This window comes from Python bivittatus, unplaced genomic scaffold (genome assembly GCF_059951505.1).
Source record: "Python bivittatus isolate LINGU-HERP-01145 unplaced genomic scaffold, Pbiv_v1 ctg000850_np1212, whole genome shotgun sequence".
In the NCBI taxonomy this organism is placed as follows: domain Eukaryota; kingdom Metazoa; phylum Chordata; class Lepidosauria; order Squamata; family Pythonidae; genus Python; species Python bivittatus.
In genome coordinates this window covers 41,155,852-41,181,441 of record NW_028277112.1, presented here as the reverse complement: position 1 = coordinate 41,181,441, position 25,590 = coordinate 41,155,852, and the positions used below count along the sequence as shown (strand labels likewise).

The window sequence follows — 25,590 nt, the reverse complement described above, 5'->3', positions numbered from 1 at the left end:
TCTACCCCTTCTATTTGCCAGGAATTGATGGGTCCAGATGCCATGATCTTAGTTTTTTTAATGTTGAGTTTCAAGCCAGCTTTTGCACTCTCCTCTTTCACCCTCATCAAGAGGCTCTTTAGTTCTTCTTCACTTTCTGCCATGAGGGTGGTATCGTCTGCATATCTGAAGTTGTTGATGATTCTCCCTGCAATCTTAATTCCGGCTTGTGATTCTTCCAGCCTGGCATTTCTCATGATGTACTCTGCATATAGGTTAAATAAGCAGGGTGACAGTATACAGCCTTGTCGTACACCTTTCCCTATTTTGAACCAATCGGTTGTTCCATGACCGGTTCTAACTGTTGCTTCTTGGCCCGCATACAGATTTCTCAGGAGACAGGTAAGGTGGTCTGGTACTCCCATCTCTTTAAGAACTTGCCACAGTTTGTTGTGATCCACACAATCAAAGGCTTTTGCATAGTCAATGAAGCAGAAGTAGATATTTTTCTGGAACTCTCGTGCTTTCTCCATGATCCAGCGAATGTTGGCGATTTGATCTCTAGTTCCTCTGCCTCTTCAAAACCCAGCTTGTACATCCGGTAGCTCTCGGTTCATGTATTGCTGAAGCCTAGCTTGTAGGATTTTGAGCATAACCTTGCTAGCATGTGAAATGAGTGCAATTGTGCGATAGTTTGAGCATTCTTTGGCATTGCCCTTCTTTGGAATTGGAACATAAACTGACCTTTTCCAATCCCGTGGCCACTGTTGCGTTTTCCAAACTTGCTGGCATATTGAGTGCAGCACTTTAACACCATCATCTTTTAGTATTTTAAATAACTCAGCTGGAATACTGTCATCTCCACTAGCTTTGTTGTTAGCAATGCTTCCTAAGGCCCACTTGACTTCACTCTCTAGGATGTCTGGCTCAAGGTCAGTGATCACACCAGGGTGGACATCAGGGACATTAAGATCTTTCTTGTATAGTTCTTCTGTGTATTCTTGCCACCTCTTCTTAATCTCTTCTGCTTCTGTTAGGTCCCTGCCTTTTTTGTCCTTTATCATGCCCATCTTTGCACTAAACGTTCCTTTCATATCTCCAATTTTCTTGAAGAGATCTCTAGTCTTCCCCATTCTATTGTTTTCCTCGATTTCTTTGCATTGTTCATTTAAGAAGGCCTTCTTATCTCTCCTTGCTATTCTCTGGAAATCTGCATTCAGTTGCTTATATCTTTCCCTTTCACCCTTGCTTTTCACATTCCTTCTTTCCACAGCTATTTGTAAAGCCTCATCAGACAGCCATTTTGCTTTCTTGCATTTCTTTTTCTTTGGGATGGTTTTAGTTGCTGCCTCCTGTACAATATTATGGACCTCCGTCCATAGTTCTTCAGGCGCTCTGTCTACCAAATCTAATCCTCTAAATCTATTCATCACCTTCACTGTGTACTCACAAGGAATATGATCTAAGTCATACCTGAGTGGTCTAGTGGTTTTCCCTACGTTCTTCAATTTAAGCCTAAATTTTGCAGTAAGAAGCTCATGATCTGAGCCACAGTCAGCTCCTGGTCTTGTTTTTGCTGTCTGTATAGAGCTTCTCCATCTTTGGCTGCAAAGTATATAATCAATCTGGTTTCGGTATTGACCATCTGGTGATGTCCATGTGTAGAGTCGTCTCTTGTGTTGTTGGAAAAGAGTGTTTGCTATGACTAGCTTGTTCTCTTGACAGAACTCTATTAGCCTTTGCCCTGCTTCATTTTGTACTCCAAAGCCAAACCTGCCTGTTATTCCGATTACTCCTTGACTTCCTACTTTAGCATTCCAATCCCCTATGATGAAAAGGACATCTTATTTTGGTGCTAGTTCTAGAAGGTGTTGTAGGTCTTCATAGAAGCGGTCAACTTCAGCTTCTTCAGCATCAGTGGTTGGGGCATAGACTTGGATGACTGTGATGTTGAATGGTTTGCCTTGGATACGCACTGAGATCATTCTGTCGTTTTTGAGGTTGTACCCCATTACTGCCTTTCCCACTCTCTTATTGACTATGAGTGCAACTCCATTTCTTCTAAGAGTTTCTTGCCCACAGTAGTAGATATAATGGTCCCCCGAATTAAATTCACCCATTCCCGCCCATTTCAGTTCGCTGATTCCCAAGATGTCGATGTTCAATCTTGTCATCTCATGTTTGACCACATCCAGCTTGCTAGTCTGTAGGGAAGCATAATTTTTTTTCAGGACATGTCTAAAATATGGCCCTAGGTTAATATTATACCAATTTTGACTACTGTACTGTGATTCCTCAAGGACTATCTAACAGGAAACAGTATGGAATTGCAAAATTTTAACTAAAGAGAATTTAAAAAATACCCATCCCAGAATGATTACGAGTCTCAAAAATGTCTGCCACCTACACTTCCAAGTAAGAGGTTAGATTTTATCAAGAAACAACATGATGAAAACATGTCAGTGGGAACTGGGAATAAGAGAGAATATAGTACTCATTGGGGACATTGCATTCAGTGGAGAAATAGCATTTAAAATGATAAACAACATTGAGAGGAAAGCAGTAAAGGCATGTTAAACATTCAGAAAGCACTGGGAAATGTGGATGAAGAAGAAAGCAGCAATCATTGAAGAAATGGCATTCAGCAAGGAAATAGAATTTCAGCAGTATTAGTATTGAGGGAACAGCAGTGAGTGATCTCTGGGGATCTGTGATGAGACAGTAGGTAGAATGCAGTTTTTAGGAAAGAGAATAAGCCTCTCTCTTTGATGTAGAAATAGAGAGTTTGGAGTAAGCCCTTTAGCTTTGAGAATCAGGAATTCAGTGGGAGAAGGAGGGAAAAAGAAAAGGGAGACTGAAAAGCCAGCAAATATGTGAAAAGTAGAGGCAGAGTGGCGGGGAGGAGAAAGGACAAGGTAGAAAAAGAGAATGTGGCTGGAGAAGAAAGTTGTAGGCAAAGACAAATAATGGATATGGTTGGGAAGGGAAGGATGATAAGTGTACCTGTGTGCTACATGGTCCTGGTTCTTGAGGATTTTTGGTCCACAGAGCATCCAGAAATTAATGGAAGGAACACAGAGGTAGAGTGGAAGGAAAGTAGAAGACTCAAAGCTCTTTGCCAAGTCTTCAGGTGATCAACAGTGCTCCTTGGCTTCCTGAAGTCACCATTGGAATGATGGAGAGAGAGGCTGAAAATGAATCTTTCCTTCTCCCTCTGGCAGGCCACAAAGTCAGGGATTCTACACTGTGCTGCCCAAGGTGGTTATTCAGAGGGGCTCTTGAGTCATCCCTTCACCAAGGTCTTCCCAGTTCTGATTATCTTATATGGCTTTTAAAATACCAGCATGTGTACAGTGTGGTCAGCTTAGATGAGATTTGTAATCCAATCAGTCTTTCAGTAGGAAGCCTACATGGTTGTCACATCTCCCTGCAATGCAGGTTTTATCACTGTAGGCAGCATTGACATTAAGTCCGAGCAAATATGTAACAAGTCTTATTATATTGTACTTTTTATAGGGACATACAGTACATGCTGTATTAATTGGTCCCCTCATTAAAAGAACTTCCAGGTAGAGATGGTGAATGGAATATACGTATCTCTTTTCTTCTTGGAGGCCATAGGACTCTAGTTGTCTACAGGGTTGCCACATTTTGCCTAGAAGGTATTGTCCAATGTGGCTAAGCCCTTTTAAAATGTTTAATCTTCCTTAATTTTTTAAAGCGGATAGGTGAAGGAGTGTGTTGTTTTTTTATTAGATCTTTTAGAGTAAAAAGAATAAAAGACAAGTAAAAAACAAAACAGTAAAATACAAATAAGTAAACAAAGGGTCTAAAATGTGATGGAGTTTATGGCTTTCTAATATATCATTAATTACATGAATTATAGAATATAATTGGGGGGTTGTTACATGATTTTGGTTGTTTGCTAAACATATGGTATGCTTTTTTTCTTTTCTTTCAGGACTCAAAGCGAGGATTTGGCATCGCAGTTTCTGGTGGCAGAGATAACCCTCATTTTCAAAATGGTGAAACATCCATAGTTGTCTCTGATGTCCTTGCAGGTGGCCCAGCTGACGGATTACTTCAGTAAGTAAGCTTCTTTATCTTAATCTCTCTCTCTCTATTGTTGGCTTGACAGTTTATTTCCAAAAGCAAATAAATTTCTAAATCTGGGTTTCCGAGTATTTTCTCAAACAAATGTAGCTATTTATTTTATTTTTGCTGTAATTATGATAAACCTGGATAGTACTCAGTTCTCCTTATCCTTAGCAGAGCTATGCAACAGATCATTTTAAACTTGGGAAGAAATACTGTTCAACCATGCACTATAGGGGAACATCTGCCTGTTTCTGATCTTCTTCAGAGAATAAATGTAATACAAAAATAAATAAAAAAAACTTTCAGGGATGATGATGATGATACAGTATTCCTCACTGTAGCTGAAGAAAAGAAATGGGAAAATGCCATTATTCTCATGTTTGGCTTCATCATTGCCCAGAGTCATTTGGTTCATAGATTTTAAGTGTGGTTCTCCAACACTGCTTATATCATTAAATATTATTTGTATTAAATTACATGCAGTAATCAGTCATGAGTCCTGTAATGAAGTAGAAAGTGTATATTTGTAAACAAATATAGGCGCAGTGCAATTCTGCTGTAGGTCAAGTGTCCTAATACAGAGAGACAAGTCTCCTTTTCACCCTGATTCAGTGCACAAAAATCAGGTACTCCAAGTGAATGCCTGTTCATACCTCCTCTATGCTGTTTCTTGGATATTGGAGGCCGAAGGGGACAATCTGGGAGTAGTACAGGAGTAAACAAACTGTATGGGGTCTTTTCTTACATGGACACTGCATGTGTGGCGGAACTAGGCAGAGCCCAGTATTTTTAATCGGAATAAAATTAATGTTGGTGCTATTTTTTTTTAAATTGATTACATGCTTCTTTTCCAGAGAGAATGACAGAGTGGTTATGGTTAATGGCACACCCATGGAAAATGTGGCCCATGCATTTGCTGTGCAGCAGCTAAGAAAAAGCGGGAAAGTGGCCGTCATTGTAAGTTAATTATTATTTATTTGCATTACAGAAGCTCATAGAGGCCGAGCAGTGTTGGAAGACAGCAGACAACTGTGTATTCATGGAGAAATATGAGTGGCAGAACAAGTGCTTCCTAGGAGTATTAAAAAATCTAGAGTATGTCAATCAGGACACAGGCATAGTTTGCTTGTGTTAATTATTATTTGATTTCTCCTATATCTAAACTTTTCTCAGCAGAATTGGGAAAGGACTGGGAAAGCCATCACCAATTGGGCAAAGCAAGATTGGGCAATTTAATGTATTGTCCTCAGTCACAAAAGAGTAAGAGGATCTTTTAAAGTTCCTCTGACACTTCCTCACAGAATTAAAAGTACAAATTATTTTTATTTATTGGAATAAAAAATCACATGGGACCTGCAACAGTGTCCCTGTTTTTTCTCATTTTTCATAATAATCAGTCAGCACTATTTTTTTAGGATTTGGCTCTGTTAATAGTTTTCTCCTTAAAGGCTTGGAGAGGAGTATCTACAAAATTCAGGGTTTCCATGAGACTGATTATACTTTCTAATATGTGTTGATGTTACTGGTTTGGGATACATAATGACTTGAGATCATTCTTAGAATAGATGATGAAATATATAAAAAATAACCTTTCCATTCTGGTCTGCCGATGAGTTCTGTGAAATTTGAAATTGTCTGTATTAGTTTGCCTACCTAATTTGGTTCAGTAAAACCTGCCATTTTCTACATTTGGTAATAGTTGTCCTGTGATATTGATCTAACCCCAAAATGAAGGCTTAAGTCTAGACCAATGTTTCTCAACCTCAGCAACTTTGAGATGTGTGGACTCCAACTCCCAGAACTGGCCGGGGAATTCTGGAAATTGGAGTCCACACATCTTAAGGTTGAGAAAGATTCTCAATATGGATATGCATTCTGACCTGGAGTTATTTTTTAGCTAGAGGAATTATGTATCCATCTCGTTCAGGCAGATGATTATAAGTCATCCACAGAAAGGGGTTAATAAAATATGACTTGTGAAGGAGCAGCCAGTGTTTACCAGAAAGGGTAAGATACAGACAACACAATCAGTTGTTGCTTTCATGGTCTCCTCCCACTTGTGTGTGTCTGCTTGCATTTTAAAGCAGTAACATATGTTTCAAAAGTAAGAAGCGTGTAAGGAGTTAGTCTTGGTCCACATTCTGGAATAAGCTAGAGGTCACCAAAATGGCATAAAGGTACCCATGACCCCCCCGAATAATTTAGAGACTACCAATTAAATAATTTGAAATAAAAAACTTTGACCCAAATCTTGTGAGCTCTTTATATCTTGTGTTTGTCATTTTCACATGAGATCCCAAAAGCTGGAAGTGCATGCCTGCATTATTTCTGTGAGATCTGCAGGATTAGATTACATTACATTAGATTTCATGAGATTTATCAATCTTAAGAGATTTCAGATGAATGCAGGGGCACCTGTCCCGTTGCAGAATGTTGCTTTACCTGAAAAGATGATTAGCCACTGTACCAAGTTGGAATGGGGTTTGTTTGGTTTTGATTTAGTGCTGTTCTGGTTTGTAGATTGTGGTTTATAACTTAGCATCATGTATGAATCCAACCTTTGTCACTAAAGCAATCGAAAAATTAATAGCATGCTGCATTCAGGGACTTTAAAGGAGTCTACTGTCTTCAAGTATTAAAAAAAAAATCTGATCCTGTGAGAACAAACCATTTGAAAATAAATCTTTGAAGTGGGAGCAGATAGAGGGGCTTTTGTTCTATTATTTAGGAATGTTCCTGTTGTCCATAAAGCACCTGCAGGTATAGTTCATTCCACATATAAAAGGAAGTTATTGAACGTGCTGCCATGCTTGTAATTTTATTGTATTGATGATCTGGGAACCTGCTGCTGGTGTTTCTAACCCTGTGTGTGAATGAGCCATTTTTTAAAGATTTTTTTAAAATTCTGCCTTTCTTTCTTTCTTTATTTATTTATTTATTTATTATAAATAACTCAAGGCAGCAAACATACCCAATACTCCTTCCTCCTCCTCTTTTCCCCACAACAACAACCCTGTGAGGTGAGTTGGGTGAGAGAGAGGGACTGGCCCAAAGTCACCCAGCCAGCTTTCATGCCTAAGGCGGGACTAGAACTCCCAGTCTCCTGCTTTCTAGCCTGGTGCCTTAACCCCTAGACGAAACTGGCTCTCATATGCTAAGAAAATACAGTTTGGCCAAGTACTATGCAACATTGCATCCAGATTTGACTTAATTGTGCTAGGTTTTTGAACATGGAGTATAAAATGGTTGACTCAATTTTAAAAAGGCAACCTTGTTCTTATATCTTGTAAATAGGTTGTGAAAAGACCACGTAAAGTACAGATCCCTGCTGTTCAACGAAGCCCGTCCCTTGACTATGGCTATAGAGCTTTTGAAGCCATGGATGATCGTGCAGAGTTTGATGGTCGAAGCACTCGAAGCGGCTACAGTGAAAGGAGTTGGCATAGTGGAAATGCAGGCCGTAGCCAGAGCTGGGGAGACAACCTTGACAGGGGCTACAGAATGGCTCAGAATAGGGGGCGCAACCACAGCAGAGAACGCAGCTTCAGCCGGGATCGAAGTCGGGGCCGGAGCATGGATAGAGAAAGAAGCTTGGACCCTGAATGCCAGCGACCCCGAAGCAGAGGGAGGAGCGTTGATAGATATGATGCCTATGACTATGGGTACGATGGTGGCAGGAGTCCACCAAGAGATTATGATTGGCGATCTCGCCCTAACCCTCAGCATGGGAGGGAAGCAAAAAGTGGTAGCAGAGACAGGCTGAGTACCCTCAGTCGCTCGCCTGAATCGCCACAGCCGTATGGCTATAGAACACAGGAGGAGCCAACTGCACCTGTTAGTATTCTTCTCACAAAAAGCAAATCAAATGAAGGCAAGTTCTAAAATACAGGTTAAAGAAATGTGTCCTCTTGCCCTTTGTTTTGTTATCTTACCATTGCTGATTGCAAAAATCAGTTTTGTTGATGTTTTACCATTTTTTTCCTTCTAAAAAAAGATAATCTGTAGCTTATAGAAGGACAAACTAAATGAGATACTGCAAGTTGTAGTTTTCTACATCTGGGGGGCACCATGTGGGAAAAGCCTGCTGGGTACCAATAGCCATATTCTAAGTAGGTTAGTGCATGGGGGTTCCTGGTAGGGGGCAGCAGTGTGCTTGGTGATGTGTCCCTTGTCCCTCCTCTGCCTAGTTTTATAGGAATCTAGCTTGCTACAGAGTAGCAGTCAGTCATAACCAGTATTTCCAGCTATGTCTGTGGGCAATTTGTAGACCCTAAAGGTTTTCCTAGAAAATAAAATGGTGGATAGCTGCTGCCCAGTACTTAGGTGATTGGCTACATCCAATCTGGCAGCCATTTAACCTGAAGGCCCATAAGGCACTCTCAAATTTCCAAATGTGTTCCTGGCTCCAAACATATAGGGACTTCCAGGATATAGGATATTCATTCATTAGTGTTAAACTATTGTAAAGTGCCTAAATACTTTAAACTGCACCTTTGTTTACAGAAATTAATAAAGAACAGCCAGATAGATATACAACTTTCCCCTTTGTATCTTGAAGTATTTCTAACCATAGAGGAGAGGTGTTTTGTTTTCCTTTGCTTGAATTGCTTGTGTGGGTAAGTCAGTCTCAAAATAAATTATTTCCACAGTAAAGTGAAATGTAAGAAAAAGTCCCACATTTTATGTTATTAATAGGTTGAGATTTGTCTCTTTGATATCTCTTTTTGGATACTTCCTGCAGATATACCCACACATCTGCAAATTCAATTCAAATTCTGAATGAAGCAAAATTGAATTTGGCATGCTATATTTAAAAATATAAACCATGAAAACTTATTTCCAGAAGTCCTGTTAGGTGATTTTTGGGAAAGCTCTTGTACTTCTTTTCAAGATTGTTTATATACTTGGAACCCTGTTTACACAGTGGAGAGTCAGAAAATTGTTTTAGTTTTAAATGACTTGCTGTATTACATGGCAAACATCAAGCCAATTTTCTCAGTTTATATAGAATAAATAGTGTGTATGGAAAGGAGGGACGGTGATTAAGTAGCCATCCAGTGATCTCTGGAATGTACCCAGAGGCACTGGGAGGCCAAATTCTTATGTGGAAAGGTTGAAAACACCCAAAGAAAAGGTAATTTAGAGGCAATGTGACCCTCATATATTTGAAGAGTCATCAAATACTTGAAAGACTGTTGTATACATTTATGCTCTGTATCTTAGAGAGATTAAGAACTGAATTGTAGGTTCACATTTACAAGAAAAGGAATATAGCTAACTGCGAGAAAGACAGTTTCTGATAATAGAAACTGTTGATACTGGAATAAACAACCTTGATAGTCTGCCTACTTTGTTCATCAAAGACTCTTGAACAGAGGTTGGATGGCATGTATTTCCTGCATTAGGAGGTTGGACTAGATGGTCTTTCTGATACGATCCCACACTTGGATTCTGTCTGGATTTCAAATATCTACTAGATAACACTGCAGTGATGGAAGTTCATAAGGTACTATGCAGTAGATTGGGCCTACGCAAATTGTCTTTTGAGTATAATCTACCAGCCATGCGTAGTGCCTGCTTGGATTATAATAGTTAACCTGTTTGTGAGTCCAAAACAGCCACATTTAACTGGTGGACTGTCTTTGATTTTATGGATCATAAGTTACACCCTTGGACTAAAATGTAGGGGTTGGAGGGACAAAAGGCCCCTGGTCAAAAAACGGATAGATCCTTCTTAAAAACAAAGTTTGGAAGGTGCTAGCATGCAACAGGTTCATCTGATAAACTGCAAAACTCTGTCTCTCTGTTCCTCTTGCAGAATATGGCCTGCGACTTGGAAGTCAGATTTTTATCAAAGAAATGACTAGTACTGGCCTGGCAACAAAGGATGGCAATTTGCACGAAGGGGACATTATTCTCAAAGTATGTTATTGTACAATTTCTTAATGGGGATGGAAAAATATATATTCTGGTCTTTTTTTTTTTTAATGGCCTGTTTACAAATATTGGGTGGAAACTCTTTGAACTGGTCTATCGGTGCCGTTTATGCTCCAGATATAAATAAATCTGCTTGTTTTACACATTCAGATCAATGGTACAGTGACAGAGAATATGTCCTTATCAGATGCTAGAAAACTGATTGAGAAATCAAGAGGAAAACTCCAGTTGGTTGTTATGAGAGACAGAAAACAAACTCTGATTAACATTCCTTCCATGCATGACAGTGAGTCAGAAATAGAAGGTAAGAGGTTAAAAGCAAAGCTAAATATGGTTTTTAAACTGTTAAAACTGTTTTGATAGTTTTCAAAAGAGCTGTGAGCAATATCTACGTATAGTATGTTGCATCCTAAATAGATCTGTCCACATGTAAAATCTTTATATTTGTTGTTGAGGCAAAACAACAACAGACTCTTAACTGACCTGAAGACCAGATTTTTGAGGCAAGGGAGGTGAGTGAGTTTCTGTGCCGCAAGCTAAGACGAGAATGAGCCAGGAATCAGCCACAGAACGTGTATGCTTCATATCAAATTCTTTTCTTCCATGTTGTTCATTGCTTATAAAGTCCATCCCTGATACTGGCTGGAGAAGCAAATACCTCTAAATAACCAGGCTGTCTATCACACGCTATTTCACAGGTGCCAGTTTTCCTCCCTTTTCACCTATACAGTAAACGCTCATAATTGTTGGCAGGAGTTCATGGCTCAGGAAGACAATATCAGGCATAACCTCTCCAATTTTCCTACAGCTGGAGTGTCCTAGAGTTGATACCTCCTTTCCGTTTGCTCTGAAAGCAGGGCTAGAAAGAGTCTGGAAAGAGTCAGAGGTGCTTCTAGTGAAAGGAAGTATCTTCTTCCCCAGTGCTGAGGTCTAATTTGCTTGGCCTAAGAGCACCTTGGAGAGAAAGAAGACTGGTAATGTCACAATGTCTCCATAATGGATGGGATTTATCAGGTTTGGTTTGCTTTTGGTGGGCTTTAAGGCAAAAGGAATGCCTTAAAGTTTAAAGGAAAATAAGTGCCTTAAGGTGCCAGGTGACTGCTATAAAGTTTAAAGCATAGATCTTTCCCCCTAATCCTGATCTCTGGGCCAAAACAGTGCTAGAGGCCATGTGTGGCATTTATACATGGATTGTGCATACTTGAAAGGACCTTACTTCCTCTGCCTGCCTTTGGATATGTGCCAGAACTGTCAAGAGATTGGTATCTATTCTGGCCTAAGGGCTTCAAGAACAAGAATGCTACCTTGCTGCTCAAGTGACTTCCAAGATAACTACACAATAAGAAGTGACAATCTGGCTATTTCCATATCTCTTTCCATTCCATACCACAGTGGCTTTGAAGTGACTGGTGGTAATTTTTATGCCAGCCTTAAGGATTGCCAAAATGATCTGATGCTGCCATTTTTTCAAAGGCTTGATCAGAACAAGGCTTGTTGAATTACATCCTTCAAAGAAAAGCTAAGAAATCCCTATCCTAAGCTTAGATCTGTTTGGTAAGCAAAGCTGAAGTAGTTTAATTTGCTGCCTGGAGGGTTTAGTAGGAGTGCCTTGTAGATCAGCTTTGTTCAATTTCAGGAAGCATTTTTGTTGTCAGTGTTTAAAAGAAGAAAGCTTTTTATTATGTGTATACATCAACAGACATTAAAATTACAGACAGTAACTTTTCAAGACTCTGCATTATGTTCTCCCAACAGATATTTCAGAAATAGAGTCAAACCGATCTTGCTCACCTCAGGATGATAGAAGACTGCATCACTCAGATGTAGAGTGCCATTCTTCAAATGAAAAGCTAAAGGAGAAATTGAGGTGAGAAGCATACTGTATTGTCATTTATGTTTTGTTATGTCACAAAATCTCTGATTTGCTCTTAACTGTGTGGTTTTTATATTAAGTGCAAAAGAAGACCCAACCAGTAGACTTTCCAAAATGGGAGCAATGCCCACCCCTTTTCGATCAACTGTTGATTCCACAGCTGCTTTAATACCAGAGACAAACAGTCAAGTGAAGTACCAAGATGATCCTCCAGGTCAGTGCTACTCTCCTCTGAGACCCTTTGGATTCAGTAACAAGGCAGCCCAGTTTCTATTCATGTAGTTGACAACTTGGTCAGTGATTCACAGGACTGAATAATAAGAGTCCGCTTTCCTCCTGCTTCAGGCAAATCTTCAAGAGGCAATTCCTCTAAGCTACTCTCACAAGTTGGATTTCTTCAACACAATAAGCCACAACCAATCAGATCATTTTATTGTATTTTTTTCTATTGTTGTTGTTACTATTATTATCTATGACCGCCCACTCCAAAAGGCTCCAGGTGGCTTACAACTTCCAAATATACAATTAAAACAGTTAAAAACACGAGAGCCCAGACAAAAAACAGCCATGACAATTAAAAAAAAAAATAGGGGCTCCACAACACTAACTCCAGGCCTAGGAACAAAGCCAAGTCTTAAGGGTCTTCAAGAACCCAAGGAGAGTTGGCACCCTACATATCTCTGGGGGGATGCTGTTCTAGAGGGCAGGGGCAGTGACAGAGAAGGCATGCTTCCTCAGTCCCACAAGATGACAATATTTAATTGAGGGGACCTGAAACACACCCACTCTGCCCGAACATACTGTTGTGGGCAGCAACAATTGGAGATAATTTAATAACTTAATATATTATATAATTTATGGAGTAACATGCTGAGTGCCCAGTCGATGATGGCTTATCTAACAAAACATGGTTAATAAATTATGGTTTAGCATATTTGGTGACACATGCTGGAAATTTATTGAAGAAATGGTCAGTAAATGGAGGAAAAGAGTTAGAATTAAAGCAAAAGAACTAATAAAATTAATATTAACCAGGTACACACATTATGTTAAGCCAAAATATAGATTATTTGGTTTTGCCTTAGTATGTTCTGTAAATCTAGCCAATTGTGTTTTATCAATAAACTGTGGTTAATAAAATGCATTAATTTAGTATGCCAACCAATTCATATAATGCTTTATACTAGAATATAATAGATTTTTGAAATTTCCTTTGAGGTATTAAGGCATACCACATTAGATGTTGTTCAACAAGAACATTGGATGGATAGCATAAGTTTTGTTTGTCTGGAAGTGCTATAGGGTTCTGTTTTTGCTGCAACTTTGGAAATTACTGCAAATAGAGAAAGTATTCTATTTTGTGGCATTGTATACTTGGCAAATAAAATTCTAGCCCTAGTGTATGTTATCTTGACATTCTATATTTACTAGGAGCAAAGACGCTATATTTACTAGGAGCAAGTAGAAGCTAATTCTGAATTTGTTTTATATATCTATATCTATACAGTTGTACATCCAAAACCAGTATCAAGAATATTTCTTCAGCCGAGTCCTGAGGACCAAGCAATATATGGGTATGGGTTTTTAACTTTTTAACTTTTCTGAACATTGTTTTTATTTTTTATAAACCATGCTGCTCTAAACAATTGTAAAGTAATAATGGAAAAAAGTGTTTTATTAAATGAAATACAAGCTTGTTTTGGCATTGCCAAAATGATATTTGTACAGATGCATATGTAATAGTACTTTCAATACATCTTGTCATATAGTGGTGTGCAAAATCAAATTTAAAAAAAATTGAGCTTGAAATGCCATGTTTCAAGACTAAAACAGCTGTTCTAATTTCACCAGAAGTGCTGTGACACTGATCATACTGAGCTCAAAACAACTCTAAATGTGCTTAAAATACTTCTGGTATGGTCAGGACACTTCTGCTAAGATTGAAACAACAGGTTCTGAAACCAGAACAGGAGTTTCAAACTTGAAACAGACGTGTTTCAAGTATATATATATATTCTTAAAAAAAAATCCCCTCTCACCCCTATGGATGGTATGTGTCTTCCTCAGTCTCGGATCCTTTACCAGAGGCCTGGGAGTTTGAGGGTTCTGCACAGTATCTTCCCTGTTCCTTGCACTGCACTCTTCTGGACAGAGAGCTCTGATGTTGTTTGTTTATTTATTTATTTTATTTATTTATTTATTAAATTTTTCAACCGCCCATCTCCCCCCAATGGGGGAACTCTGGGCGATTCACAACAAACATTGAAAACATAAAATATATAAATACATAAAACCTTAATTAAAAACATTATTAAAAAGAAGAAGGAGAGACCAAGAGGATGAAAAATCTGAGGCTGAAGGGAGAAGGCCTCTATGGGGCTAGCCATCCCCATGCTTGAGGTATTCCCACCCCACCCCAGGCCGGGTGGCAGAACCAGGTCTTCAAAGCCTTACGGAAGGCCAGGAGTGTGGGGGCTAATCGCACCTCTGGGGGCAGAATGTTCCAAAGAGCAGGGGCTACCGCAGAGAAGGCCCGCCTTCTGGACCCCGCCAGTCGAAGTTTTTTCACCGAGGGGGTCCGAAGCATGCCCTCTCTGTGTGATCGGGTGGGACGGGTTGAAGTCATAGGGGAGAGGCGGTCCCTTAGATAACCTGGTCCCATGCCATGTAGAGCTTTAAAGGTAATAACCAACACCTTGAATTGGACCCGGAAGCAAACTGGTACCCAATGCAGCTCGCGGAGCAGAAGCGTTACATGGGCCCTCCTTGGGGCTCCAACAATAGCCCGCGTGGCTGCATTCTGGACCAGCTGTAGCTTCCGGATACTCTTCAAGGGTAGCCCCATGTAGAGCGCATTGCAGTAGTCTATCTGGGAGATAACAAGGGCGTGAGTGACTGTTCGAAGGGCATCCCGATCCAGGAAAGGGCATAACTGATGCACAACCCGAAGTTGTGCAAAGACCCTCCTTGCCATGGCTGCCACCTGCTCTTCAACCAGGAGCCGTGAGTCTAGGAGGACCCCCAGATTACGCACTGGTACTGTCTGGGGCAGTGCCACCCCATCCAGCACCAAAGATGACAAAATCCCGGATACAGAGGAGCCATTAACCCACAGCCACTCCGTCTTACCAGGGTTCAGCTGAAGCCTGTTGTTCCCCATCTGGACCCTTACAGCCTCCAGGCACCGCGAAAGGGTGGCCATGGCATCACTTACTTCACCAGGGATGGAGATGTATAGCTGCGTATCATCAGCATACTGATGATACCTGACCCCATGATGACCGATGATCTCGCCCAGCGGTTTCATGTAGATGTTGAAAAGGAGCGGAGAAAGAACCGAACCCTGCGGCACCCCACAAAGAAGGAGCCAAGGATGGGACCTCTCGCTCCCTATCACCACCGATTGGGATCGGCCCCGGAGAAAGGAGGTGAACCAGCACAAGACCGTGCCGCCCACCCCCAATTCCCTGAGCCGTCCCAACAGGATACCCTGGTCAACGGTATCGAAAGCCGCTGAGAGATCAAGAAGAGCAAGGATGGTCGCACTTCCACCATCCCGCTCCCACCAGAGCTCATCCATAAGTGCGACCAATGCTGTTTCCATTCCATATCTGGGCTGAAACCTGACTGGAATGGATCCAGATAATCCGTTTCCTCCAGAACCCTTTGGAGCTGTGATGCCACCACTTTCTCAACCACCTTCCCTAAAAAGGGGAGGTGGGGGACTGGACGAAAATTGTCCAGCACAGTAGGATCCAGGGAGGGTTTCTTGAGGAGTGGGCGTACCAATGCTTCCTTAAAAGCAGCTGGAAACACTCCCTCCTGCAAGGATGTAGTAACCATCGCCTGGATCCAACCACATGTCACCTCCCGAGCTGCTTTCACCAGCCAGGAGGGCCATGGGTCAAGATGGCAAGTGGTGGCCTTCACAGTCCCCAGGATCCTGTCCACTTCCTCAGGAGCAACAGGATCAAACCATTCCCAGATAACTGGGTAAGAAGAGGCCCTTGGTGTCTCCCCAGACCCTGCCCCACACTCGGAGTCTAACTTGGAATGAGTCCAAGCAACTTTGTCCTGCAGATGCTCTGAAAATTCCTCTGCACGGCCCTGCAAATGAACCCCCACATCCCCCTTACCAAGGAGGGACCTAGTGATCCTAAACAGGGCTGCCGGGGGGGCATTCTGCGGACGAGATAAGGGCAGAGGAGTAGAGGCGCTTCGCCGGTCTTATTGCCACAAGGTAGGCCTTGGTAGCGGCTCTAACCTGTGTTCGGTCGGATTCGGTCTTTGTTTTCCTCCAGCAGTGCTCTAGACGTCTCTTAACCCTCTTCAGCACCCTCAACTCCTCCGTGAACCACAGGGAGTGTCAGGGCTGATGTGGCAAGAGAGGTCACATAGGTGCGATCCTGTCCAAGGCCCCGGCTGCTTCCCTATTCCAGGCAGCAGCCAAGGCCTCCGCTGGACCATGCAGCAGATCCGTGGGAATATCCCCCAGCTCCTTCTGAAACCCTGACGGGTCCATCAGGTGCCGGGGACAGACCAATCGCATGGGTCCGGCCTCCCTGCAGAGGGGGGTGGTATAGGAGAAACTCAGGGTCACCAGGACGTGATCTGACTATGACAACGGGGAAAGCTGTAGATCTCCCCTCACATCACTTTGCCATTGCTCCGACAAGAAAACCAAATCCGGCATGTGGCCACTGTCTCGGGTTGGGTCCCGCACAATTTGAGACAGGCCCATGGCTGCCATGGTAGCCATGAACTCCCGAGCTGCCTCTGAGGACCGCCCCAGGGACGGTAGATTGAAGTCCCCCAGAACCATAAGCCTGGGGAACTCCACCACCAGCCCCGAGATGGCCTCCAGCAGCTCAGGCAGGGAGGCTGCCACGCAGCAGGGAGGCTGGTACAATAGCAGAACTCCCAACTGTTCACGGGCGCCCAACCTAATAGACAGTGTCTCACAGCCAGAAACTTGTGGAGCAATGCCCCTGAAGGCCACTGGAGATCCCAGATCACAACAGCCACCCCTCCTCCCCTGCCCTGGCCTCTCGGCTGGAGCCACACCGAGAACCCAGCTGGGCACATTTCTGAGAGGGGCGCCCCCCCTCGGGACCCAGCCAGGTCTCAGTAATGCATGCCAAGTCTGCCCCCTCCTTGGTGATCAAGTCACATATGAGGGGGGGCTTGTTGTTAACCGACCTGGCATTAAGCAGCAGCAGCCGAAGGGCAGGGCCCCTATGAACCTGCTGACCAGGCTCTGGGAATGAGTTGTTCCTGGGATCTGTTGGAGCCACTCTCCTAGCTTAGGATCACAGCCCCGAGTGCTCCTACCATCACTGGGACAACTTTGGCCTTTACTTTCCACATCCTCTCTAGTTCCTCCTTCAGACCCTGGTACTTCTCCAGCTTCTCATACTCCTTTTTCCTGATGTTGCTGTCACTTGGCAACTTGGCAATATACATATATATATACATACACACACACACACACACACACACACAATTTCATTTTTGTATATAAAGTTATATCTTCCCTTTCTTTTGGAGATATTGCTTTAAGTTTAGCTGAAGTGTCCATTTTGCAACCTGTGATTTGACACAGTATAGAGATGTCTTTGCAGGGAGAGGGAGATGTACTGCTATTCTTACAGATGTCTCAGTAACTTGGGCTATCAGTCACTGTAATGCTGTGGGTTCCAACAAAATGTACATTTACCCTTCCTGCTATTCAACATTTGAGGGACTTCACTAAAATACAGATGACGCAGAGTTATCTTTTTCCCTTTTAAATTAAAATTTAAATTTAAAGCTGATTTGAGTTCAGCCTGTTCTATAGAAATTGCATTTCCCCTACAACAGTACCTGGAAAATTCTGGCTGTAGTTTTTGAATCTACCTTGCAATCTCTCATCTAGCAGTCACCTCCTGTCTTCAGTGGCTGCACGGTTTCCTTCAGGAACTCTACTTACTTACACTTCTTCTTCTGTCTTATTGCTTTGTCTGCTGCATTTCAGCTTTTTTCCCTCCGATTCTTTCCAACTCTCTATCTCTGTGCCCAAGGGCTGTTTTCACAGGGAGGCTGCCATGGATTGTGTAGGTAGATGGAAGGTTACAGGTGGTATCATATGCCTTCAGAGGGTTTATGCAGCATTAGATTTCATAGTTTCATTTTTGTGTCTTAAAGCATTTCATATGGTAAACTAGGTTTAAGGTACTATACTTATACAAGAGTCACTTTTATGTGAGATGGGCGGCTATATAAATACAATAAATAAATAGATTTTAAAAATTAATAACAGCGAAGAATAGCAAGGTTGGTGAGCTCTAGAGAGATAGGACCTTATAAAGGGTAGTCTTTGACCTATGGAATTCCTTCCTGGTATTATTTAGTTGATACTTTCTGACTAGAAGGTTATAAAAACCCATTTATAAAGTCACTTTTTGTGAGATGGGCGGCTGTATAAATCTGCTAAATAAATAAATTTATACTAATGGAAAGATTTGTATCGGCAATTGATATGGGTTTTAAAGTGGTATTTTACTGGTACTAGGGTTATTTTACAAAAATGTATATATTATTATTTTACTTGTGTATTTTATTTTCTAAACTGCCTTGAGAAGTGTATAGTCTGCAAGAAATCTAACATTTAAATATGACAATAAAAATACATTGGAAATGTAGTCTGTTTTCCATGGGTTCTTTATTCACTTATGAATCATAGGCTGCTTCAGTTGTGTAAGTGCCTTGTTATACAAATGTATTCTCTCTTCACTATAGAAATTACTTATAGTCCATGATATTTTAAGTTGAAACAAATAACACCCACCATTTTCTCTTTAAGTCCTGATACAAAAATGGTGAAATTCAAGAAAGGAGATAGTGTCGGCCTCCGGCTGGCTGGTGGGAATGATGTAGGAATATTTGTTGCTGGAATTCAAGAAGGAACCTCAGCAGAACAGGAAGGCCTGCAGGAGGGGGATCAGATTCTTAAGGTTTGCATGCAGAATTCTTTTCCATTTAAAATATGATTTTTTTAGCAACTTAACTGAAAAAAATGCTCCCCCCCTCAATATTTATAATTATGAGAACAATTCTGAAATCATCTTTCAAGAAACATGTTTGGCTGAGATAAATATACATGTTGTCTCTTCTTTCATTTTTTTATGAAAGAAAAAATCCTCTTGTCACAGGACACGAAGTTGCTGTCTTCCCTATTATAATTTACAGATTATAATCTGTCCATTAACACCAGTATTTCTGAATAGCCAGGCTTAAATGCAAGACTTTGTTTTTAAGGAAAGCAAGTTGGCTAAAGTTGGTTGTGATTTCCAATTTTTTAATGGATTATGTGAAATCACTCAGGTCAAATCACTATTTTCCTGTAGCCTTCCTCAATCTTGTGCCCTCTAGATGTGAGTACTTAACTCCTATAGCAATAAATCAAGATTTACCTGGTTAGAAAGTTGCAGTAATGTAAAACATAAACAATTAAAAAGTATCATGTGGTTATCTAAAATTACAATATGCAGAGTGACTTTAAAAAACCTGGAAAAATAAATCCTAAAGCTGAGTGTGGTTGATTTGCACCAGGTAAACAGTCAAGACTTCAGAGGTATCATTCGAGAGGATGCTGTTCTGTACCTATTAGAAATTCCTAAAGGTGATATCGTGACAATTTTGGCTCAAAGCAAATATGATGGTATGTGTGAATATGTAATGTGTAAAACAATAGCATGTTTCTAATGTGCTGCTTTGTTTAACATATTTCTTTGTTTTATCTTTTATTCTGTTTATATCGACTGATGTTTATCGTAGTCTTAGAAAAGCGTATTAGTTATAATAATGTACATTTTCTAATAAATGTCCAAATTTATAAGATAGCAGCTATATAGATCGGTAGTTCTTTGTTAATTTGCATAGTTGTTGAAAGTTTTATTTATCTTGGTGGTAAAAAGAATTATGTCCAATTTTTCAAGCCACAAAAATGGCCAGTGATCAAAAATATTTTATGTTTAAGCCAAACAGAAGTTAGCAAGTCCAACTTCTTTGTTTATACAGTTGCCATTAGAAATTTATAGGAAACATCTAATATATATGATTCCTTTTTAAATATGAGCCACTGATAGTAGGATATAGCATATTGAAATTCAGAAATTGATTTCTGTGTAATATATGGAAAAAATAGTGCCATGTCTGAAAAGTGGTATAAAAAACATTTTCTATTCTTTTATATCTACAGCTCTTAGACGTTTATGTGATGGAAGCAAATAGAAATTAGTTAATTCAAAACAGCTGCCTTCTGCTAGAACAGCAGCAATAAGAAGTGATGACAAAACTCTCAACTGAACAAAATAATTGGGTTCTTTCTCTCATCTCTCCCTTCCTCCCCCCTCCCCCAGTTTATAGAGACATAATGGCTTGTGGTAGAGGGGATTCTTTCTTCATAAGGACACACTTTGAATGTGAAAAGGAAACACCACAGAGCTTGGCTTTCACCAGAGGTGATGTCTTCCGAGTGGTTGATACACTGTATGATGGGAAGTTGGGCCACTGGCTGGCAGTGAGAATTGAGAGTGAATTAGAGAAAGGGTTAATTCCGAATAAAAGCAGGTATGTTACTCTCCTGTAAATTTAACATGGGACACCTTTCCTTTATTCCATCACACTATGATTATGTGTTATCAAGTTGATCCTAGTTCTGAGTGATCATATAGATAAATCTTCTCCAGCTTGGTCCCAGCTTGGTCCTTCAGGACTCCCAATGGTGCACCCATTGCTGCTGTAATTTAGTCCATTCTCCCCTACTACTCAAGGGATCTGGGTCTTTACATAATGTGTCCAAAATATAATAATTTGAGCCTAGTCATTTGTTCCTTGAGTGACAACCCTGTATTGATTTGTTCTGTGATTCATTTGTTTTTTTTCTTGGCTAACTATGGTATTCTCAGGAGCCTTTTGCAACACCAAAGATCAAAAACATCAATAGTTTTTAATCCTGCTTCTTCAAAGTCCAACTTTCTCATCCATGGACTTTCAGAGGAAAAAAACAAAGATTCTGATCTTTGTAGATATAGACTGGTCATTGCAGCAGAATAACTTTTCCCAGGCCTTCACTGCTACCCTACCAAGTGCTAGTTAGCAGTGTATTTCTTGACCATCCCTCTATAGCTTGATTTAAATCAGGTTGGATGTGGAAATAGGTGTAAGTAGAACTAGGACCACCAGGGGCAAGGAATAATTTTAGCCTTGTCCCAAGAAGTGCACACCTTTATTTGTTCCTGTTCAAATGAATTGCAAAGATGGATTAATGTGAATATGTGGGCTGGGGAAGCTCTTGTGGACACTTATGAGTAGACCTCAGCTGAAAGGGATTGGCATTACATGTCATCAGCACGTATATGAAGACTCACTTTAACCTCTGTTGAGGATTAAATGTTAGAATCTTTTAAATCAGTTCTTTCTTAAAACCTGTACAGTACTCGCATTTGTTCTTAAGTGCATATACTTTGCTAGTTTTTGAAAAACGGAGCAAATGTTGTCCCTTTCAGGGCTGAACAGATGGCCAGTGTTCAAAATGCTCAGAGAGATGGTTCCAGCGATAGGGCTGACTTCTGGCGGATGCGTGGCCAGCGGTCAGGAATGAAGAAGAATCTCAAGAAGAGCCGAGAAGATTTAACAGTGATTGCATCTGTTGGCACTAAATTTCCAGCCTATGAGAGAGTTATGCTTCGGGAAGGTGAGTGAGGGATAACATTTAAGAACTGCAAACTGATATCCTTATTTATAAAAGATAGATACTTCAATTGGGGAGTGGGGAAATGTAAAAAATAATTATAATTCTTCAGCTTTAGCTCTAGGCTAACAGTAGATGTTAAAGTATGCACCAGCCAGAATCATGTATTGGATATATTTAAAAATATCCAATTCTTAAAAATAAAAATATCTTCTGTATATATTTTGAATTGCTGAATGCTTTGTGCAAAAAGCAACGATTAGCCAGTATTTTGTTTGAATGACGGCATCCGTGCTAATGTTCATCCCAAAAATATTTTAGGGTAGCATTTGCACTTGAGATTAGTGTGTCAGTTGCAACCTTTCCTGAGTACTTGGACTTGGTGATAATTACAACCCTTCTTGACTAGTACAACGTGCTTCATGTGGGACCAACCTTGAACATTACAGTTGGTGCAAAATGGAGTTGCCCAGCTCCTCACTGCTGCAAGATTCAGAGATCATTTAATGCCTTTTTGAAAGATCTGCATCAGTTACAATTGCCTGCTGGCACAATTTAAGGTCCTGTTGTTGACCTCTAAAGCCTAAAAAGCTTTTTTTTTTAATTGGTTATGTGCCATCAAATCGTTGTTGACTCTTAGGACCTTATTAACTATAGAAGCACCTCTCCTGATGAGAATCTCCCTAGTTATTTAGATCGGGGGGGGGCACCGAAAAACCTGCCAGAAGCTTGACTATTGGGTATACGGAAGAGGATAATTTCCTGTGGCTCCTAGGCATTAGGAAAGTATCATTTCTCCCACCACTACTTACAAACAAAAATGATACGTTTGGAGTCAGTAACATCTCAGATGATTTCATCAAGGACTTAGTTTGTGTTGAAATGTGGCCTACAACTCTTGCTTTTTATTGCATGTCAGCTACTGCTTGTTAATTTCTTTTAATTCCTGTAGGAAGCTAGTCTTAATGATTGTAAACTTCCACTTGTAAGGAGAAATGTTTACATATAAATTACAGATAATGGGTATCCAATTTACAGACAATAGATGTTGTCCAATTATGTTCCCCTGTTGAAATTACATCCACCAAGAGAATGGAAAAAGGCAATTTTGCTTTCCTCTCCTGCCTCCATATACCCTGAAAATTGTTTCAATAGTATTGGGGAACCCTCCAGAACTGATAGGATGGGTGTGAAGTTGTGTGCAAGTTGAAGAGGAGAAAGAGAATGTCTCCTTATATGAGCAGAAATCCATTGATGCAACACTGGATTTTTCCCTCTAGTGATAATAAACCTTAAATGATTGGCTTTTCACTTTGATCCTATAATCATGCAAACAAACTACATATAATGTTTTCTTCGCAGCTGGTTTTAGGAGGCCAGTGGTGATATTTGGTCCCATTGCAGACATAGCGATGGAGAAGTTGTGTAATGAATTGCCAGAGCTATATCAGACTGCCAGTAAGTGACTCCATACTTGTTCCTTATTTATTAATTTTAACAATAACAATAACAACAACAACAACAATAATAATAATACATCAAAATGATCATAAAGTGATGGCAATGAAATAGATGAATAAGAAAAAATGTCTTAGTTCGTTCCTCCCCAGAATACTTTAAGAATTTGCAGTCTCAAAGGATTTCTTTGAACTGGGCTAAGAGATTGGTGTGAAATACCAAATCTCTAGGTTAGACTGGGAAATTAAAAAAAAATACCAGAAGAAGGAAATGGCCAACTGTTTCTTGGCCATACTTGACAGCCTGATGCCAAGAAAATTACATGACGGTGTCCAGGGGTCCAGTCAAAAGCTGAACTTGAACAAAAGTTAAGCAGCTTTTTCTTTTTAATGGCCTCATTGCCTCTTAGCATTGTAGAGCCCTAGTGAATGATCTTTGGAGAGGAGGCCATTACAGTAGGGTCACAACTGAGAAAAATACAGGTAGTCCCCAGTTTAAGAAAGAGTTCTGTTCCCAAAGTCTGTCCTTAAGTCAAATTTATATGTAAGGTGGAACAGTATTATTGCGTAATACTATATAAGCAATATTGTGCAATTAATTCAAACCATTGTGTATTTAACTCGAATTTTGCTATAGTAAGCTCTGTTCTTAACTATGGGTCATCCTTAAACTGGATGTTCTTAACCCAGGGACTACCTGTAATTCATGAGCTTGTGAAGCTAAAGAAGTTTACCTTTGGATACATGAGCAAGTTCTCTAGCACAAATTTTATGGGCGGAGTGATACTAATAAAGACATCCTTAGGATATCCTTAGGTCTTAAACTGTTAAGAGCCTTTAAGGTTGACATTAGAACTTTGTGCAAAAAATGTATTATGTTCGGACTTTCCATCCAGGCACCCAACTTGAAAACTCTATTAGCGTTTCATGATCTCCCAAAACAGATCTTAAATATATGCAAAATGTTAGCAAAAATGTTATATATATGCAATATGTTAGCAAAAACTAACATATTATTCTTGCAGAAACAGAACCAAAAGATGCAGGTTCAGAGAAGACTACTGGTGTAGTACGTCTGAATACTGTGAGGCAAATTATTGAGCAGGTACATTTTCCTTTTTGCGTCCTTTCCATTAGAATAATAATAGACTATATTAAAAGTACCAATGTGTTTTGCTTCCCTTCCCTATGAGCATAAACTCAATATTGCCTTCTTCTTCAACAGGATAAACATGCTTTGTTGGATGTGACTCCCAAAGCTGTGGATCTGTTAAACTACACTCAGTGGTTCCCAATTGTAGTGTTTTTCAACCCAGACAGCAAACAAGGTGTGAAAATTATGAGGCAAAGGCTAATTCCCACATCCAACAAGAGCACACGGAAGCTTTACGATCAAGCAAATAAGTTGAAAAAGACATGTTTCCATCTTTTTACAGGTGCGTGAAACCATCGCTTGTTTTCTTTGAAAGCATCTAGTGGTGTAGTTTACGTGACAGCCATTTAGGAAATGTCATAGTGTATTCAACAGTCAGATTCCAAGTCTTATTGAATACATGAGTTTTGGGTAGATGCTACCCAAGACCTAGTTTGGAATTAGGTCAAAAAGCAACGTTTTTATACGTCAGGTAATTTAAATAGTTTTGGAAAAATATTCTAATTATAGGAAAGCAAAAATATTCTAATTATAGGAAAACCTAAGCAGTGGAATAAGCTAACCAGAGTTCCTAGCCTTTTCCAGAAAGCCTGGTCCAAATAGTTTAAATGTAAATATATGGGTTACAGTATTAGATGCATTATTAGATGTATTGTGATATGCACACAAAATGTTATTTGTTCCTGTAAGCTATATTTAAAGGAGTTCAGTAGGGAGGGTTCTGAGAAAAGACTGGCTTCAGCATCTATTAGGATTAGTTTTAAACTAGAATGTGAGAAGATGAAATCAGTAGTGAAGAAGAAAAAATGATTTATTTCAAACATGACATGTTTCTTGAATAGGACCAAAGCACATAGGAAGGATGGTATAATAATTATTATCCATTCCTGATTGCTAACATCCTCATCTTTACTTTTACAGTGATGGAATGCTGTGCTATCGTTTTATTGTGCTTTTAAATATTAGGCATCCTCTCTCAGACTGATAGTATTAGTAAGTAGTGAGGTATTCTAGCACTGGGGAAAAAAGTAGTGCTCTTGTTCAGTTGAAAATAATTAAAGTAAGATAATGAAATGTTTGGCAGTAATGGTTTGCAAATCCAATAATCCATTGTTTAAACATTTCTACAGCTACCATTGATCTAAATTCAGCCAATGATGGTTGGTATGGCAATCTTAAAGATACTATTCAGCAACAACAAAATGAAGCAGTGTGGGTTTCAGAAGGAAAGGTATGTGCTCGAGTGGTTTATGCATGCACGTTAACCTGGAACATGGACCAAGACTCTCTGTGAGAAGAAGAGCTTGATGTGTATAGGGGAATTTCTTTTTTATATGCATAGAGAAGTCTCTCCTTGTTC

At 40.1% G+C, this 25,590-nt stretch overlaps 1 protein-coding gene across 5 annotated transcripts in view; it reads left to right on the top strand.

The window, feature by feature from the left end:
• The window catches only part of TJP2 (tight junction protein 2), an 83,095-nt gene that overhangs the window by 50,450 nt on the left and 7,055 nt on the right, over positions 1–25,590 (top strand). For all 5 annotated transcript variants that reach the window (XM_088130444.1, XM_088130443.1, XM_088130441.1 and 2 more), the window contains 16 exons: positions 3,941–4,065; positions 4,932–5,034; positions 7,372–7,948; positions 9,896–9,999; positions 10,165–10,318; positions 11,770–11,881; positions 11,968–12,101; positions 13,395–13,461; positions 18,729–18,879; positions 19,478–19,586; positions 20,287–20,497; positions 21,436–21,623; positions 22,983–23,078; positions 24,103–24,182; positions 24,303–24,513; positions 25,361–25,461. In XM_088130444.1, the coding sequence (XP_087986570.1) occupies positions 3,941–4,065; positions 4,932–5,034; positions 7,372–7,948; positions 9,896–9,999; positions 10,165–10,318; positions 11,770–11,881; positions 11,968–12,101; positions 13,395–13,461; positions 18,729–18,879; positions 19,478–19,586; positions 20,287–20,497; positions 21,436–21,623; positions 22,983–23,078; positions 24,103–24,182; positions 24,303–24,513; positions 25,361–25,461 (2,523 nt within the window). The remainder of the gene's footprint in view (positions 1–3,940; positions 4,066–4,931; positions 5,035–7,371; positions 7,949–9,895; positions 10,000–10,164; positions 10,319–11,769; positions 11,882–11,967; positions 12,102–13,394; positions 13,462–18,728; positions 18,880–19,477; positions 19,587–20,286; positions 20,498–21,435; positions 21,624–22,982; positions 23,079–24,102; positions 24,183–24,302; positions 24,514–25,360; positions 25,462–25,590) is intronic.